The sequence below is a fragment of the Psammomys obesus genome, unplaced genomic scaffold (genome assembly GCF_907164565.1).
Source record: "Psammomys obesus unplaced genomic scaffold, mPsaObe1.curated_primary_1811, whole genome shotgun sequence".
Taxonomy (NCBI): domain Eukaryota; kingdom Metazoa; phylum Chordata; class Mammalia; order Rodentia; family Muridae; genus Psammomys; species Psammomys obesus.
In genome coordinates, this window is record NW_026596079.1 from 23,785,676 (window position 1) to 23,801,618 (window position 15,943).

The window sequence follows — 15,943 nt, forward strand, 5'->3', positions numbered from 1 at the left end:
TCCAGCCATTATCACCGTAAAGAACTCGAAATACTTGTAAAAAATGAGAATTCCTTTTGCACTGCTTTCTGAAAAGAGATGGGCCAGGGTTGCAAGGTGAATTATAACATGTATTTAAGATGAATTGCTTTCAGCACTAACAACAGGACCTAAGAGTGGCTAGGATACACACTGATATGAAAGGAGAATACCTGGGTTCAAATCTCGGCCCTGCCACCTACTAGTGTAAAGAAATTACTTAGTGCTCCATATAGCTTAGCTTTTGTTTTTATGAACTGACAAATACAAAAGTATCTATGTCACAGGGTTAATGTAAGGACAAACTGAGGCAGTGTGTAATGATCTATTCACCTTTCTATCATAAGCGTTATATGATCACAAACATATCACCATTTAAATAGCTCTACATGCTAGCATAGAGTGGGTCATGTGTACGTGCGCTGGCTTCCTATTAACAATAGAAAGTCACTTCCTTTTTAAAACATAATCTTGTGTTCTGTTTTGTTTCCAACTTGCCCTTGTTCCCGTGACTTCACAGTGGCTGCCTTTCTAGCCTTACCTAGCATCCTGTGTCCTCACACCTGACATGCCCGGTGCATTTTCTTTGTGACATCTTCTCTGTGTTCCTGTTCAAAGTTGTGCTCTTTACAAAAACTTTTCCCTAAAGAAAATGCTTTAATTTTAGTCACTTGGGCTTTGATATATGCTAGTTACGATGCATGCTGTATTTCAGTCCCTGGATACACGCAGGAAATCTGTTCTCATTTACAAAACAGATGCCTCTGTGCTTCCTGTGAATCAGTGGTCACGTGTGCCTTTGGGGTTGGGGAGAGGGAGCAACTGCTTTTTGTTTTTTAGCTTGAATAGACTGGGATTTCTAAAGGGCAAGTCAGTAACTCCCTCTCTCTCTGTGTGTGTCTCTCTGTCTCTTTCTCTCTCTCTGTATCTCTCCTGTACTAATCTTAAGTTTCTTTCATAGAAAACATTTGAAATGTGCATAATTACAGGGCAAATGTCAAGCAGTCAGTTTAATTTGCTGTTGAATATCGGGAATTAATGTTTTGAAACAGTGGTGGGATTCCACATTAAGAATTAGTGGGGGGAGTTAATGCTTTGTTGACATTTGTTCAAGGTGTTGATTGCTTGTTTGGCTTGTACTTTGCCTCACAGGTGGATTTTGCCTTCACCGTGTGGCAGAGCTTCCCTGAGAGGATTGTGGGGTATCCTGCACGCAGCCATTTCTGGGATAACTCTAAGGAGCGGTGGGGATATACATCCAAGTGGACAAATGACTACTCCATGGTGTTGACAGGAGCTGCTATCTACCACAAGTGAGGAGCTGAGAGTTCTCATTGGAATGTAACAAGTTCATTTCTGACAACTGCATTACTAGAAACTTTAGACCAAATCTAGTTAACAACATTAATGAAAATTAAGTCTTCCTGCTTGATTTTTGTTGAGGTAGCAAATGTGTACTGTGACTCTTCTTGGCTTAATTGTATTTCTGTAAATTAAGGCAGAGTCATTTTTAGCTATGCCAAGAGATAAAGATACACTCAGAGCTAGGCTGGGTAGGTGAATATAAAGAGTAGATACCTAATTATCAAAGTCCCTTTTCTAGGTGGTTTGGGTTCAAATTCTCTGACAATGCAGGACTCATATTCTAGTGAGGAGATCAAGAACAACAAGAAGGCACTGATGAAGAGTCAAGTAGCAGGAACCACAGAGATGGGGCAGGTTGGAGAGTGGTCTACATTATACATATTGGAAATGAACAGAAACTTCAAAGCAAGAGAAAGTTAGCCAAGGAAGTTGTGGCTTTGGGAATAGCAAGAATAAACACCCAGAGCAAAACAATGGAGAAAGATGGAAAAGAAAAGTGAGATTGGTGGTGCTGGTGCAGTGTGGGTGAGCATTGCAAGGTCCAAGAGGTCTGGGAACCCAGAGACAGGAGAAGTTGATGTTCCCTCTAATGGATAAGTTGGTGCATGGTCTTGAACAGAATAGACTTCAGGGTTGTGTTCCCAGTATCCACTCAGGATGCCGTGATGAGAATAGACAATAAGGAGGATGAGAAGGAAGGAAGAAGAACTGTTAGGAATTAGTGGGCCATCTGTAGATGAAGAGAGGTTAGACTGGGGCCAGGGAGTGAACGATGGTATCAGCTGATTCAGCATGGTAACTTAATCAAAATTTAATGAATACCAAGTTTTCTGACTTGAAGTCTGAAAGGATAGAGGGCCATCAACAGAGGGAAAACTACAATAGAGTAACTACTTTTAAATGCAAATTTTGCCCTGGCCATGGCATAACACTTAAAGGCTATGCGGGAAAATGTCATAGGCAGAGATATATGATGGTCAGTTCTTAAAACCAGCAGACTGAGGTAAAATTGCCAAATGAGTGAATGTAGATAGAAAGTTAATATTTTTACAATCCCACTGGATCACGAATGAAATTCCTGACTTTATCCTAACGAGGAAAGTGCACCAATCTTACCTTAGACTTTTAAAATAGAGAACTGAGTCTTACCATCTCAGGGATGCGGCTGGAAGTGCACCGGTATGAACATTCGCCGGAGTAAATCTAGATCTCAAAGCTTCCCCTCTTCCTGCCACATCCACACAAATGAATCTGATTCATTCAAGTACTCTGTCTAGTTTGTAAGTAAATTCTCTTGCTTGTCAGCAATAGTCACTTTTCTTAAGAGCAACTGAACAAAGAAGGTTTGGTTTGGCTCACAGTTTGAGAATACAGAGCACCACAGTTGGGGGGGGGGGTCACAGCAGCAGGAACATGGGGCAGCTAGTCACAGTGCATCTTCAGTTAGGAAGCAGGGAGAAATGGATGCTGGAGCTCAACCCACCTTCTTCTCTTTATTCAGTCTTGGACCGCAGCCCATGGGTGGTGCTGTCCACGATCTGGGCAGGTCTTCCTTAATGGATGCAACCTTTCTGGAAATACTGTCCTAGATATACACTCGGAGGTGTGTTTCCATGATGATTCTAAATTGTGTCAAACTAACAGTGAAGATTATCATCTTTATTGTTATCACAACATCTTAGCATTTCAGTTTCTCTATCTAACTGACCAACCTGATATTAAATTTTGATGGCCAAGCATTATCTGTGTCCCTGTGGATCTCTGTGCCTTGGTTCTGCATCTGTAGAATAATAATAATAATAATAATAATAATAATAATAACAATAATAACAACAACAACAACAACAACATCTGCTTCACAGATTTCTTATGAGGGTTAGATGAGGCATTTCTTGTTAAAGACTTGAGAATATCATTTGGCCTATGGTGAATACCATGGAAGTGATAGCTGTTATCATTAATGCATTCAGGAGCATGCCCAGAGAGTCCAAGAATGCCTGTGTTTGAAGTCTACCTGTCATGTAATGCTGCCCCGCTAAGAGACTTTCCTTGGTTATTTACAGATATTACCACTACCTGTATTCCCATTACCTGCCAGCCAGCCTGAAGAACATGGTAGACCAATTGGCCAACTGTGAGGACATTCTCATGAATTTCCTGGTGTCTGCTGTGACAAAATTGCCTCCAATTAAAGTGACCCAGAAGAAGCAGTATAAGGAAACAATGATGGGCCAGGTAAGAGACTAAAGAACCGTCTTCCCCAGGCTACACAAATATGTTTTCCTCTACTTTATCTAGCAGCGTCATAAGGAGACAGAAAAATAAGCCACATCTGAATTCCCCGAAGGAAGGAATGATTGGCACTTGGATAATTAAGAATATAAAGCTCTTAGATAGCCCGTAACATGACATGACAGTGACACGTTCTTAGAGTTTGTCTTATTCCCTTTGGGCTAATATAACAAAAACAACATGGGCTTAGGGCTTAAGTCACAAACATTTATTTCTCATACTTCTGAAACCAGGGAATTCTAAAACCTGAGGTGTCAGCAGCTTAATACCCAACGAGGAAGCACTTCTTAATTTATAGATGGCCATCTGCTTGCCATGTCCCCACAAGATAGAACGCTCTTTGGTGTACCCCATTCGTGAGGATTCTACCCCAATGAACTAATCATATCCAGATGCCCCACTTCCAGATCATGGTATTCTGGATAAGACATTGGTGTCTTCTGGGAAGTCATCACCACTCAGTCCAGCCCAGAGTTAAAGGTCTGCAAAGAGTTTGTGTCAATTTACTGTAGATGTCTACAACCAGCAAGGAGCACTCTCTTAGCACAATCTTTTGGTGTTTGTTTTTCACTTGAGCAAATATCATAGTGAAACACTAGAGGACATGCTATCAGTTTTCAGTTTTAGAACCAGCGTTTGTAAGCTCTGGACAAGTCAGTCGCCTTCTGAAATTCTCTCATCTAATCTTTAAAATGAAATGGTGAAGTCTTTTTTATGAAACTGATTAATTGTAGTTTATTTACTTTGTATCCCCAGCTGTAGCCCCCTCCCTCATTTTCCTCCCAATCCTACCCTCCCTCCCTCCCTCATCTCCTCCCTGCCTCTCTCCAAGTCCATTGATAGGGGAGGTCCTCCTTCCCTTCCATCTGACCCTAGCTTCTGATTAATTGTTAAAGTGAAGCCATATATTTTCTTGGGTCATAGATGTTCGTGCTAAAGAATACTCTCATGGAAATATCATTCAGCTTCCTCTGTTTGTAGGCAGAAAAACTGGGTCTAGAAATTTTAACTTATTGCCACAAGTACCCCAGTAGGTTAGAGACAGAAAGTGTAGCCCTCATCTCTCGCTCACTGCTGCTCTCCAACACACCTGTTCCATGTGTCAGGCCCATCGAAAGCTGAAGTCCACTTTTATTCCTCTCTGGCCAAGCCAATACCACATGCAATAAATGAGGGCCGAGGACGTAGCTCAGTTACTAGAATGCCTGCTGAGTGTGAGGAAGATGACTTCAGTCTCCAGCATCGTATAAACTGGATATGGAGGTACACGGTTAGAATCCTAGCACTTGGGAGGTCACAAGTCATTCTTGACTACATAGTGGATTTGAAGCAAATCTGAGCTACAAAGTGAGACCCTTGTCTCAAAATAAACAAATGAACAAATAAATAAATAAATGGATTAAAGGAGGTAGGAGTCTAATGCGAGGGGTCAGCAGGTGAAGGTAATTCCTACCAAGGCTGAAGACCTAAGTTCCATCCCCGGACTTACCTGCCATAAGGAGAAAACAGAAGTCCCACAAGGTGTCTTTTGAGCACCATATGCATGCTGTGGCAAGCACATGTTCCAGTGCTCCGCTCTCTACCACACACACACACACACACACACACACACACACACACACACACACACAAATAAATAAATACATGTGATCTCTTTAAAAGAAATTAAGAACAACTATTAGGTCTACCCAGGTTAAATCATAGAGCAGCCAGCATGACTAAGATCAACTCTTACTGTGCGTGTAGCTAGGCATGGTGACTACGAGGAGGCTGACACAGATGTACTAGGCCATGAGGGTTCTAGGCCAGGCCCAGCTACAGAGCCCGAGATAGTAAGTATATCTTTAAAAAAAATAAAACAAAACAAATAGCACCACCACCAAAACAAACAAACAAACAAAAAACAGGAGGCCAAGATTGTATCAGTTCAGTTGTTCAGGCTTTGTGCTGGATGCTGGCTGTAAACCTAAGTTTTACAAAGGGGACTTTAATGAGCCCTCATAGCAGCCTTGCTGGCTGGGTTTTTCTAATTCAGTATAAGTAGCAAGAGAAAAATAGTGGGAGGATTTTCAGTTGTTACACGGTATCCTCACTGTTTATGGAACACACACAGGTTCGGATAGTATTGTAAGTACTGGTTATGGAGAAATGCCTGTTCTTTCTGAGCAAGGGATACCAGGAAACTTCAGCTCACCTTTAACCATTGAAATAGCAGGCTGGAGCATTTGTAGCAATTTCCCAGTCATTAAGACCAAAATACTCCAGCACCGAGCAGTGCCCATTGTGCCCATATGCTTTGTCGCACGCTAGCTCACCGCATCACAACCTCCTGCTACTAGTGTTTTTTAGGAGGAGTCTGCAGACTCCCTTGAGGTCGTGTAGTCATCCAGGGAGGACTGCAAGTAGCATACTGCATCTTAGGGGTTGCTTCTTTGACGTCTTCACACGATTGTCTAGTTCTACTAAATGAGCATCTCCAGTATGTCACACGTTTTAGAGAGAAATCTAAACTGAATGTGGTATTTGTCCCCATGTACCCCGGTAGTATAGTATACTTGAGCCCTTCTTCCCATCACATTCATTGTTTTATCAAGTGTTTGTGTCCGTGGAACAAATGGGTACTATGTTTAAGCTATGCTTTTACTAGATTGTTTTGTTTTTAATATTTGCTGGTTGAGTTGGAATCAATCAAGAATGAGCTGAAGTTTGACCATTTTCTTTATTTGCATATGTGTGTATTTGCCTGGGCTTGGGTCTGGCCCTTTGGAGTAAGTGGACCAATCAGAAATGCCCACAAATTTCTCTCAGTCTTAGAACAGGGTCCTCAATCTTCCTAGTACCGAGACCCTTTAATATAGTTCCTCATGTGGTGATCCCAACCATAAAATTATTTTTGTTGCTGCTTTATAACAAGTTTTGCTACTGTTAAGAATCATAGCATAAATATCTGTGTCTTCCAGTGGTCTTAGGTAATCTTGTGAAAGGGTCATTCAACCCCAAAGGACTTGAGACCCACACGTTGAGAACTCTGATAGGAACTCAGGCAGCTATCTTAATTCTTTTCCTTTCTGGGATTAAAAGACCTGGGAAGATTCCTCCCACTGCAGATGCTAGGAAATAGAGCCCTCCTTCTGTCTCTTTCTAGCCAGCCTTCAGTGAATAGCTGTAACTTCCTTGAACCTGCTGTGACTTGGGAGCTTCTCCATCTGGCTCCTGTGAGGCTCAAACGTGCTTCATGAAAACACTTCACAAGTAGTGTTTTGTTATTCTGCTGCTCAGTGCTAACTTGACATTTGTATTTATCACGTTATTTGCAAGCGTGTTGACACTTGTGATTTTAAAGTGACTCTGAGTGATTCTCACTCTAAAATGCACTTTTCATGAAAGTATGTTTCTAACACACAAACACACATGTAGTTAACAGTTGCTTATTTATCTGTGGTTATGGTGTACACATTGAGTATGTGTGTGTGCGCGTGTATTATGCCGTAGTTGAAAAACTCGTCTTTGTTCACAAAAACATGCTTCTAAAATAAAACACGTTTAGTTGTTCTCTTCAAATTATAGCGTACTGTTATTTTTATTTTTAATGTAATCTTTTTATTGATTGTTTGGGAATTTCACATTATATACCCCATCACACTCACTTCTCAGTCCTTCCATGGCCCGCAACTTGTGACCTCTCTTCCCAGCAAAAAAGCAACAACAAAAACAAAGAAGCAAAAAACAAAACAACTCACCAGTCTAATTAGTATTATCTATATATTCGCTGAAGTGTGATCAAACGCTCTTAAATAGAACTGAGTTCTGCCAGAAGCCATCAAGTCAGTGCCAGTCATTTATGTGGCCGAAATATATTTACCCAGCTTTAGGGGCAACATAACTAAAAGAATGGTAGCCGGGTTTTTTTTGTTTTTTTTTTTTTTTTTTCTCTTTTCTGAGTAAGCACTCATTCCTGGGACTATCTAATGTTTAGAACAATAATCTTTAGGAATTTAGTGGCATTGAAAAGACAACTGTTGGATTAAGAGCAGAATTTTAATATTTTAGTGTGCAGCCAGTCTGGTAGACATGGACACGGTGTCACTGGATCTGAGTCCCGTTTGTACCTCATGGAGTCATCTCCGTGGAGAAGTCTGTATGGGAACACTGGTTTTTATGTGCTGTGTAGCAGGAGCCATGAGTGAAATGCAAAGGCTTCATTTTGTTCTTCAGTTATACGTGCGTCTTTTTAAGCAAGCCATTCAATAGGAACCTCATAAAGGGGGAAAGTTAGAGGCATAAAGTGTGAATCCACAGCGGGACGCTGGCAGTTCATGTCTCCATATCGAGCGTGTTAACAAAGGGGATCTAGAGGCTGGGGAGGTGGCTCAGCAGTTAAGAGTGCTTGCTTTGCTTCTCTTGCAGGAGACTGGAGGTCAGTTCCCATCGTACCTGTCAGATAGCTTAGAACGTCCTGTAGTCCCAGCTCCAAGGCATCCCATGACCTCTTCTGGCTTCCACAGACACCCGTACACATACGCACATAGGCATAGCTCACACATACACATAAAACTAGATCTATGTTTGAAGAAAGTCCACTGAAGGATTTAAAAAGCTGTCTTTGAAGCAGAGACCTCATTGTGAGTCATTGCATTTGGTCCCAAATACAAAATGCAATGTCCTGTTGAGTGACCAGAGTAGTTGACAGTCCATTGGTTCAGGTTTGTCATGGCTCAGAAAGCTTTGGAGGATTAGGTGCGTTTTGGACATTGGTGAAGTTGAGGCAAAGATAAGCCAGTGTGTCTGAGCCTTGCCTTCCGCCAGCTCTGTGGATGGACAGGCTTGGGGGCCAGGCCCCCCACTCTACTGCTGGCCTTTACTGGGTCAGGCTTGTGGTGCTTGCTCCCCACTGCTGTCTCTCACTGTTTTCTTTGTATCCTTCTCTCCAGACTTCCCGGGCTTCCCGCTGGGCTGACCCTGACCACTTTGCCCAGCGACAGAGCTGCATGAATACGTTTGCCAGCTGGTTTGGCTACATGCCGCTGATCCACTCTCAGATGAGGCTCGACCCGGTCCTCTTTAAAGACCAAGTCTCAATTCTGAGGAAGAAATACAGAGACATTGAACGACTTTGAGGAATCCCACTGAGTGGGGGAGGGGAAGCAAGATGGGACTGGAGTCCAGCTGCTCTCTCTTCCCAGTGCAGATCCGCTCATCTCATCGGTGGAGCCAGACTGTGCCAAGTATCAAAAAAAATAAAAAATAAAAAAAAACTTAGATGAAACACAGTGACAAAAAATAACCAAGGCCAATGAGAACTCGGCTGGAATCCTGGCTCCTGGAGCTGCAGCAGGCTGCTCCATTCACCTCACTGGCTTCTGTGTCCCATGACTAGGTTGTGTACAGTTTAATTATGGAACATTAAATAATTATTTTTGAAATGATTGCTATGCAGGTTTAAACTTTTTTAATGATCAAAACTATTAAAAACCAGAGTTCTTTCTTTAATCAAAATTGTGTTGGTTGTGAATATTTCCAAGCTGCTACTCCCTTCCCTACAGACATCATTGCCATGGGTCACCCAGAATTTCCTGCAGTGACTGACAGACACAGACACCATGGGAAACACAACCAATTATTTGATGTAGTGTCAGCAAAGAACTGGGCCTACACTAAGACAAGTTCATATTCCAGTTTTATCAATGCAAAACTATTTTCCAGTTCAAATGTCTGGATCCCCTTGGTCTCTAAAATATTGCTGCATGAGAGAAAGTATTGACTCCAGGTAGGCAGTTCTAACTGAAAACTTTATGTCTGAGATAATAGGAGTATGATAATCTTTTTACATGGGTGCGGGTGGGGGGTGTTAGTACCAAGCAAACTCAAGTAGATTAAAGAAATGTTGAACAAGGAACCAAACAACCGCCAGCACGGTAGGGATGGAACTAGTGCTCCCACAACTGAAATCCAGTACTTCCTAGTGGCAGGCTCATAGATTCAACCATCGAGCCATGTATCTGTTGTAGAAACCCTGTGCTTTAGGGTCCCGGGGGGGGGGGATGAATCCATATTATTTATAAGACGAGAGGTTTAATGTTTGTGAAAAACTTAAGTTGCACAGGTGTCCCTGTTGAGAAAGAAGTGATCATTTGTAAATCTACACCGTTTAACAAGAGGATGGCTGTGAAGTAACTCATTAAGAGTGTGCCTTGCCATGGAACTCTTATTTTTCTTTTTAATTTTGGTTAAACATTTTTTTTAGGCCAAAAAAAAAAAAAGAAAAAAGAAAACAAATTAATCGGAAACAAATGGGAAGACTTCTTTTAGTTTTGAAATGTAGAGAACCGTAGTTGTGCTTCTTGTTAAAAACAATACTTTCATCCCCACAAAATACTGTCTTAAGCTTACAATGTCTTAAGTTTTGAAGCATTAAGAATATACCCATATACGAGTTCACAGAGCAGATCCCTCTGCTCCATTATGAAACATGGAGGCTTCTGATGTTAAATGTCTGCTTTTACTTGAAAGAGCCAAAAGAGGGTGAGTCTATAGAAAGACTATTAGCTACTACAGAATAATCCATGGGCACTTTAGTTTCTTTTTCCTCCCTGAACTCATGTATTTCATATAATCGTTTCCAGTGTTGTCTTAGAAAGCTTCATCAGAACTGTGTGTCTGGCCAAGGTCAGGACAAAATCATGTAAATTCAGTGGACTCGAATTCATCCTTTTTTTGTAGACGTCTGGAAGAGAAAGGAAGCTACTTTTTATCCTGGAAGGGGTACTGTAAACAAGACTGCATGCGGGTGTGCTGAGGTCCTGAGAGATGAGCTGCAGCAGAGCAGGGTCCAGAGCTCATATATACTGATGCTCTTATGAGCGTTGTCTCGGCCACGAAGTCCACTCAAAACGGCTTCTCTGCAGCTCTGTGACCCATAACCATCTCTATATACATCTCTGTCAACCAGTAGGACCCAGCCTCAGCCTGCTTTCAAACAAGGGACATTCCTTAAGTAGATGTGACATATCAAAGATAATTCTGAGGCCCACAGTGTTTACATTTGTGTCTATCAATAAAATGCCCCAGTTTTCATATTAATTTTAACTGTAATTCTCAGTATGTTAAAGGGAGAACAATTAATTCTATTTGCATATTTGTATTTAAAATGGGAAATTTATCAGAATGGTAGTATTTCTCATATCATTCTCCTTTCCATACATGAATATAATAACATTATGTTAAACTGCCACAAGCTAATTTAAAACTTAAGTTGTCACCTTGGCTTGCAAAGCAGTGTCCCTAATTGTACCAGTCAGTCCCACGAGTGGTTTCAGGGAACTGCCTTGCCAAGTTTACCTGTCATAAAGCTCACAGGCACATATTCCCCACAAGTAACGTGTGCAGTAATTACAAATGAGAACAGGAACTGACACACTTCTCATCTCCTTTAAATCTCCGCGGTTGCATTTTGTCATTCTCTCGAGTAATTCACTCTGGGATGCCAGCTAGCATGTTCTTTTTTCATTTGGAATATACAGCTGGGAATTGAACAATGCTAAGCAAATCAGTGAGGCCCAACAACAAGATGTAATTTTAATTCTCTTAGGAAAGAGTTGTAGATTGCATTGCAGTAAGTTGACAAATCATAGTCGTTGCTGTAGGATGTCAGGAGTTATCTCTCAGCCAGCTTTAATGATAACCAGGGGTCCCTAAGTGGGGCAACGTGTTGAGTTGATAAGATGCCAAGGGAAGAGAATATACTACAAGCCATCTAATGACTTGCAAGAAGGAACTCCATAGAGGACTCAGCCTCTTACAATCTTCACACATTTTCTCCAGCCCTATGTTGGTACAGGTGTCCTTAAAAATAAGTAATTTAAAAGCTGTATTTATATGAAAAGATTTATATAACCATCAAGGTTTTACCTGTACATTATATATTAAACATATCACTTTTGTTGAAAATGCCAAAAATGACCCAAAGTTGAGACTATAGAGAAAAATCCATGCAATAATCCTTATAGTCATGTCACAAAATATAGCATAGTCAGGTGGGCATAGCAAGGCATATCAGCACATTTTTTAGATATGATGCCTCAGAAGAAAGGAAAAATCTCATACCTGGAATCTAGTGTGCATTACAGTTTAACTTCTTGTTCCAAATGGTGCTCAAAGAAGGATTGATCCCAGTGGAATCCTTCAATTTCCTTTTTGAAAATGATTTTTGTTTTTCATTACAGTAGGCTATGTTAGCCTTTATTTTGGTGGTTCTCAAATTCCTGGTGACTTGAAGGAATATTATGCTAGTGGCCTTTCATAAAGGTTGCTGAACTTTAATTTAATCAGGGGTGAGATGAGTGATGTGAGCAGATCTACAGACTATTTTTTTAAAGGGTGCTTTATTTAATAGCGAATGAAATTTTAATCAAATTTGTTTGAAAGATGGGAGAAGGCAGAAAGCCCCATCAGGCAGAAGCTGAATGAGGCACATGTTGGAGAAGACCAGACTATGAATGCAAGTACAGGAAAAAGCTTCCTCTGCCTGGAAATATATTTTTCTAGGGTTGGCTGAAAGCTCCAATTTTAAGGGTATCAGCTCTTGTCACGAACTCTGAGACAAAAATGTTTCTGACTTCTAATAGTTACTATCATCAATGTATAGGCAATGCATTAGGGCTACAATTGTTAAATTCAGTTACCTAGTTCCTGACAACTATGGACAAGGGCCTTTAAAATGTTTCCACCTTTGTTGAATAGACATTACCAAGAAAGACCTTTTGCTGTTGCCTGCATTTTTTTTTTTTCAAATTTGATGGGAACAAAGTTGGTTTGGATTAAATTATCAGTGAATAAACATAAATATTGAGCTGCATTAAACTCATCTCACTTAGTATATTAAATCATCCTATGAAGATGAAATTATTCTTAGACTCAGTTTCTTTTAAAGGGGGTAAAGTGGGATCAAGCTTCCTAAAAAGGTTTTACCCCATCAATTCAGTAATAAGATCCAGAAGCTTTAAATAGGAAATCTGCTGGTTTTGGATAGTGAAAAGTAATTCTGCCAGGTAGAAGCCATCTACCTCTTTGCCCTTTCCAAAAATCAGAGGATGATATATATATATATGTGAGTCTTCTGTTTCCCCCTCTATAAAATATATATATCACCCAGTTGATCTTGCCTCTCTAGTCTGCAAAACAGGTGGAAAGGCAAGCATGAGCAAGCTCAGCCTTGGGAAGGTAGTCTCACCCTTGTTTAAAATCAAGTCAAGCTATCCTTTCAGTCACACTATTTTTGTAATAATTTGCCTTTCAGGCCTCGAAGGTCATTTGGTTCCTGCAATAGCGTTCTGTTCTACAGGAATATATTCCTCTCATTTTAGTTGTAATTATTCCTAAAAATTAGGGCCATGAAAATGACCCGATTATCATAAAATGAACTTGTATATTTATGCTGAGAAGAAAATGTATAGGATATGATGAGGGTTAGAAAAAAAAAAAAAGACATGGAAAACTGGAACTATTTTAGGTGACAAAATTGTAACAAAAAATAGTGAATTTTATTTTGTATACAATGTACATTTGGGACAGTTTTCTAATACGTTGCTGATGTTTTTGTAGTGTCAACACAGGTCTTCTCTGGAGTGTTTTCCCCATTTGTTACAGAGTATTAATGATTTAGTGCAATTGAGTCCTAAAGTGCGTGAGAGAGTGCAAGAAATTTCAAAGCCATAGATCTTGATTTACTTCACTGACCTGTGTAACTTTATGTCTGGGTTTTGCCATCCAAGATAGATTGTTTTATAGAGTGTCACCAAAGACTTTTTCCTTCAGATTTATAGAAGAGAAAAAAAAAGAAATTATTAATAAATGACATGACTTTTCATCTGTGTGATTCTCATTCCATCTTTTCTGTTGGGTAGAGTAAGACTCTGGTTCCAGAAAGAACCTTAAATCTTACATGAGGGTTCTTGGGGAGTCAGGCAGATAGGGTTCGATTGAGTATGCTGGGTGGAAGTCCAACTCTCATAGCCTGGCTGCAGCCCAGCACCCAGTAACAACCATCTTCCAGGCCAGATGCAGCTGTACTGTTGGAAGTTGGCCAGAGTGAATGGTGGTGATGTGCCCAGTTCACAGCGTTCCTCCATATGAATGCTGAGACAAAGTGGCAGGGCTGGGCCCCAGAGCATCTGGAGTCCGACAGCTGTAGCCGTTAACCCCCTTACTTTCAACTACTGTCTGGAGCTCATGAATTACTGGCTGGCAAAGCATTTATTAGACTGGCATTTCTCAAAAGAATTTTTAAATGGTTCCAGGTGTGTTGCAGCTACCATTCAGAGCTACTGTGGTGAAGCTTGTTGGTGGTAATAAACCTTTTCCTCACACTCCTTTCTCCTTTACTCTCACCCTCCTTTTCACCCCAGTAGTATGTCAGCAACTTCACATATTTGCAATGGAGAAAAAGGCAAATTTCATTTGGAAATATTGTTTTGTTTTTATGACATCAATCAAAGTGTGTTATGTTTTTCAAGTTGTCCTTCTGTAAACATGTGACAAAATAGGTATATGTGCATGGACAGACGGACGGATGGATGGATGGATGGATGGATGGATGGATGGATGGATGGATATGAATATGTGGGCAACTACCACATATTAAGCACTGTGTGAAGTCAGGATGTGGTTGGAAAAGTTAAGTGTAAGGCACATCAGTGCTTGTTTAGAAACGACTGTGTCCACTCTTGAGTTCCAAACTTGAAAAATCTGGCCCCAGAATATGACTAATGATAGACTCATCCCCCAGTTGGAGGACAAATGAGAAGGCTAGATGGATGAGTGCTTTTAAATTAGGTCCCAGCCCACCTCACAGATGTTTCAGTGAGTGTCACTGCTGCAGAAATACCTTAAGCAAATCACAAATTACAGATGGTGCTGCTTCATGGCCCAAGCAGTTCCACCAAGTCCACTGGGGTGAGGACTGGAAGCTATTTGTGGACACCTGAGTCATTCTACACTGGCCTCCCCCGACATTGAGCCATCTCTCTAGTTTGTAGGACTCAAGGTATTGCAAGAAAGAATGAAGCAATGTGCCTGCTCTTCTAGACCCAGCTGAGCCTAGTGAAAATCTGTCTAGAGAGGAGGTCTAGTGAACCTCACCCAGCCCAGCAGATTCAAGACTTAAGTTTTTAACCTCATACATACCTGCTGTCAAAGTGCTCTGGTTAGAAGCATTCTTTGGTACTCACCTATCTAAATTAGAATCTTGACTGTTTTCTCTGCAGTCTGTAACTTCACTAAACTCATCTCAACTTTCTAAGCCTTGCTATTTTTTTGTTTGTTTGTTTTGTTTTGTTTTTGTTTTTTTCATTTTAGTATGACAGTATACCTCATAGAGTTCTCACAAGAAGTACATGAACTGAAAAGCATAAAGTTATTTAAATATGTTATTTAAATATAGCATAAACAATGTGTAATTCTCATCTATTACTAGCAATTATTAGTATTTTGCAAAAAGAGCTTATATTTACAATCTTTTCCTTGACCCGATACGGAAAAAATATTTTATCTTAATGTTTAGGATTTCATGAAATTAACTGTTCTTTCTAGTGTCCTGGGCACCTCTGGTTTTCCATTAGAATCCTGTTTTAGTGCCTATCCACATGAACTCATCATAGCATTACTGAATGAGCCCTACATCGGCAGAAATTATGCTAAGCTGCACTTCTATTTTCTGGCTGAATTTCATGGAGGGCTCTGTTTTTCATTCTCAGTGGAATATGTTTAAAGAAGCTCAGGACTTAAATGAATCTTGGGTGTTAATTCTTATTGTTTTCCTTTCCTGGTGGCTTAAATTGTGTGAAGAAAGAAGATATAATTTTTGCCAACCTGTAAATTATTTGCCAAGTTTGAATTTCTATTCCAAACAGAACATAAATAACCTGATTTCCTTGGCCAAATCTGCTTGTAAAACTGGCCAAAATGTGTCTTGAATCAGACAGGAATGGACTGTCCTGTTTGAACAAAAAAGTGTTAAGCTGGGAATAATGAAACTTTGAGACTAACTATTCCCCAAAGATCCATATATATATGTTATTTTACAATACACTTTCATAAATAAAATACAATTTGAATGCCTCCATAATATTCTATTATACAGTTATTCCATACATGCCATGTTTTAATCCAACTTAAAAATTTATAAAACATGCAGGAGTTTTATAATTTCTGACCACTTGTGGTATATATTTCTAAGATGTTTAATTAGCAAGATCAATGCTGTGGTAAATCT

The 15,943-nt window shown here is 40.3% G+C and overlaps 1 protein-coding gene across 1 annotated transcript in view; it reads left to right on the forward strand.

The window, feature by feature from the left end:
* Ext1 (exostosin glycosyltransferase 1) overlaps positions 1-9,171 on the forward strand; it is a 282,098-nt gene extending 272,927 nt beyond the window's left edge. Inside the window, exons 9-11 of the mRNA XM_055626462.1 lie at positions 1,171-1,331; positions 3,447-3,618; positions 8,607-9,171. Coding sequence (XP_055482437.1) covers positions 1,171-1,331; positions 3,447-3,618; positions 8,607-8,792 — 519 coding nt within the window. The 3' untranslated portion in view covers positions 8,793-9,171. The remainder of the gene's footprint in view (positions 1-1,170; positions 1,332-3,446; positions 3,619-8,606) is intronic.
* The last annotated feature ends 6,772 nt before the right edge of the window (positions 9,172-15,943 follow it).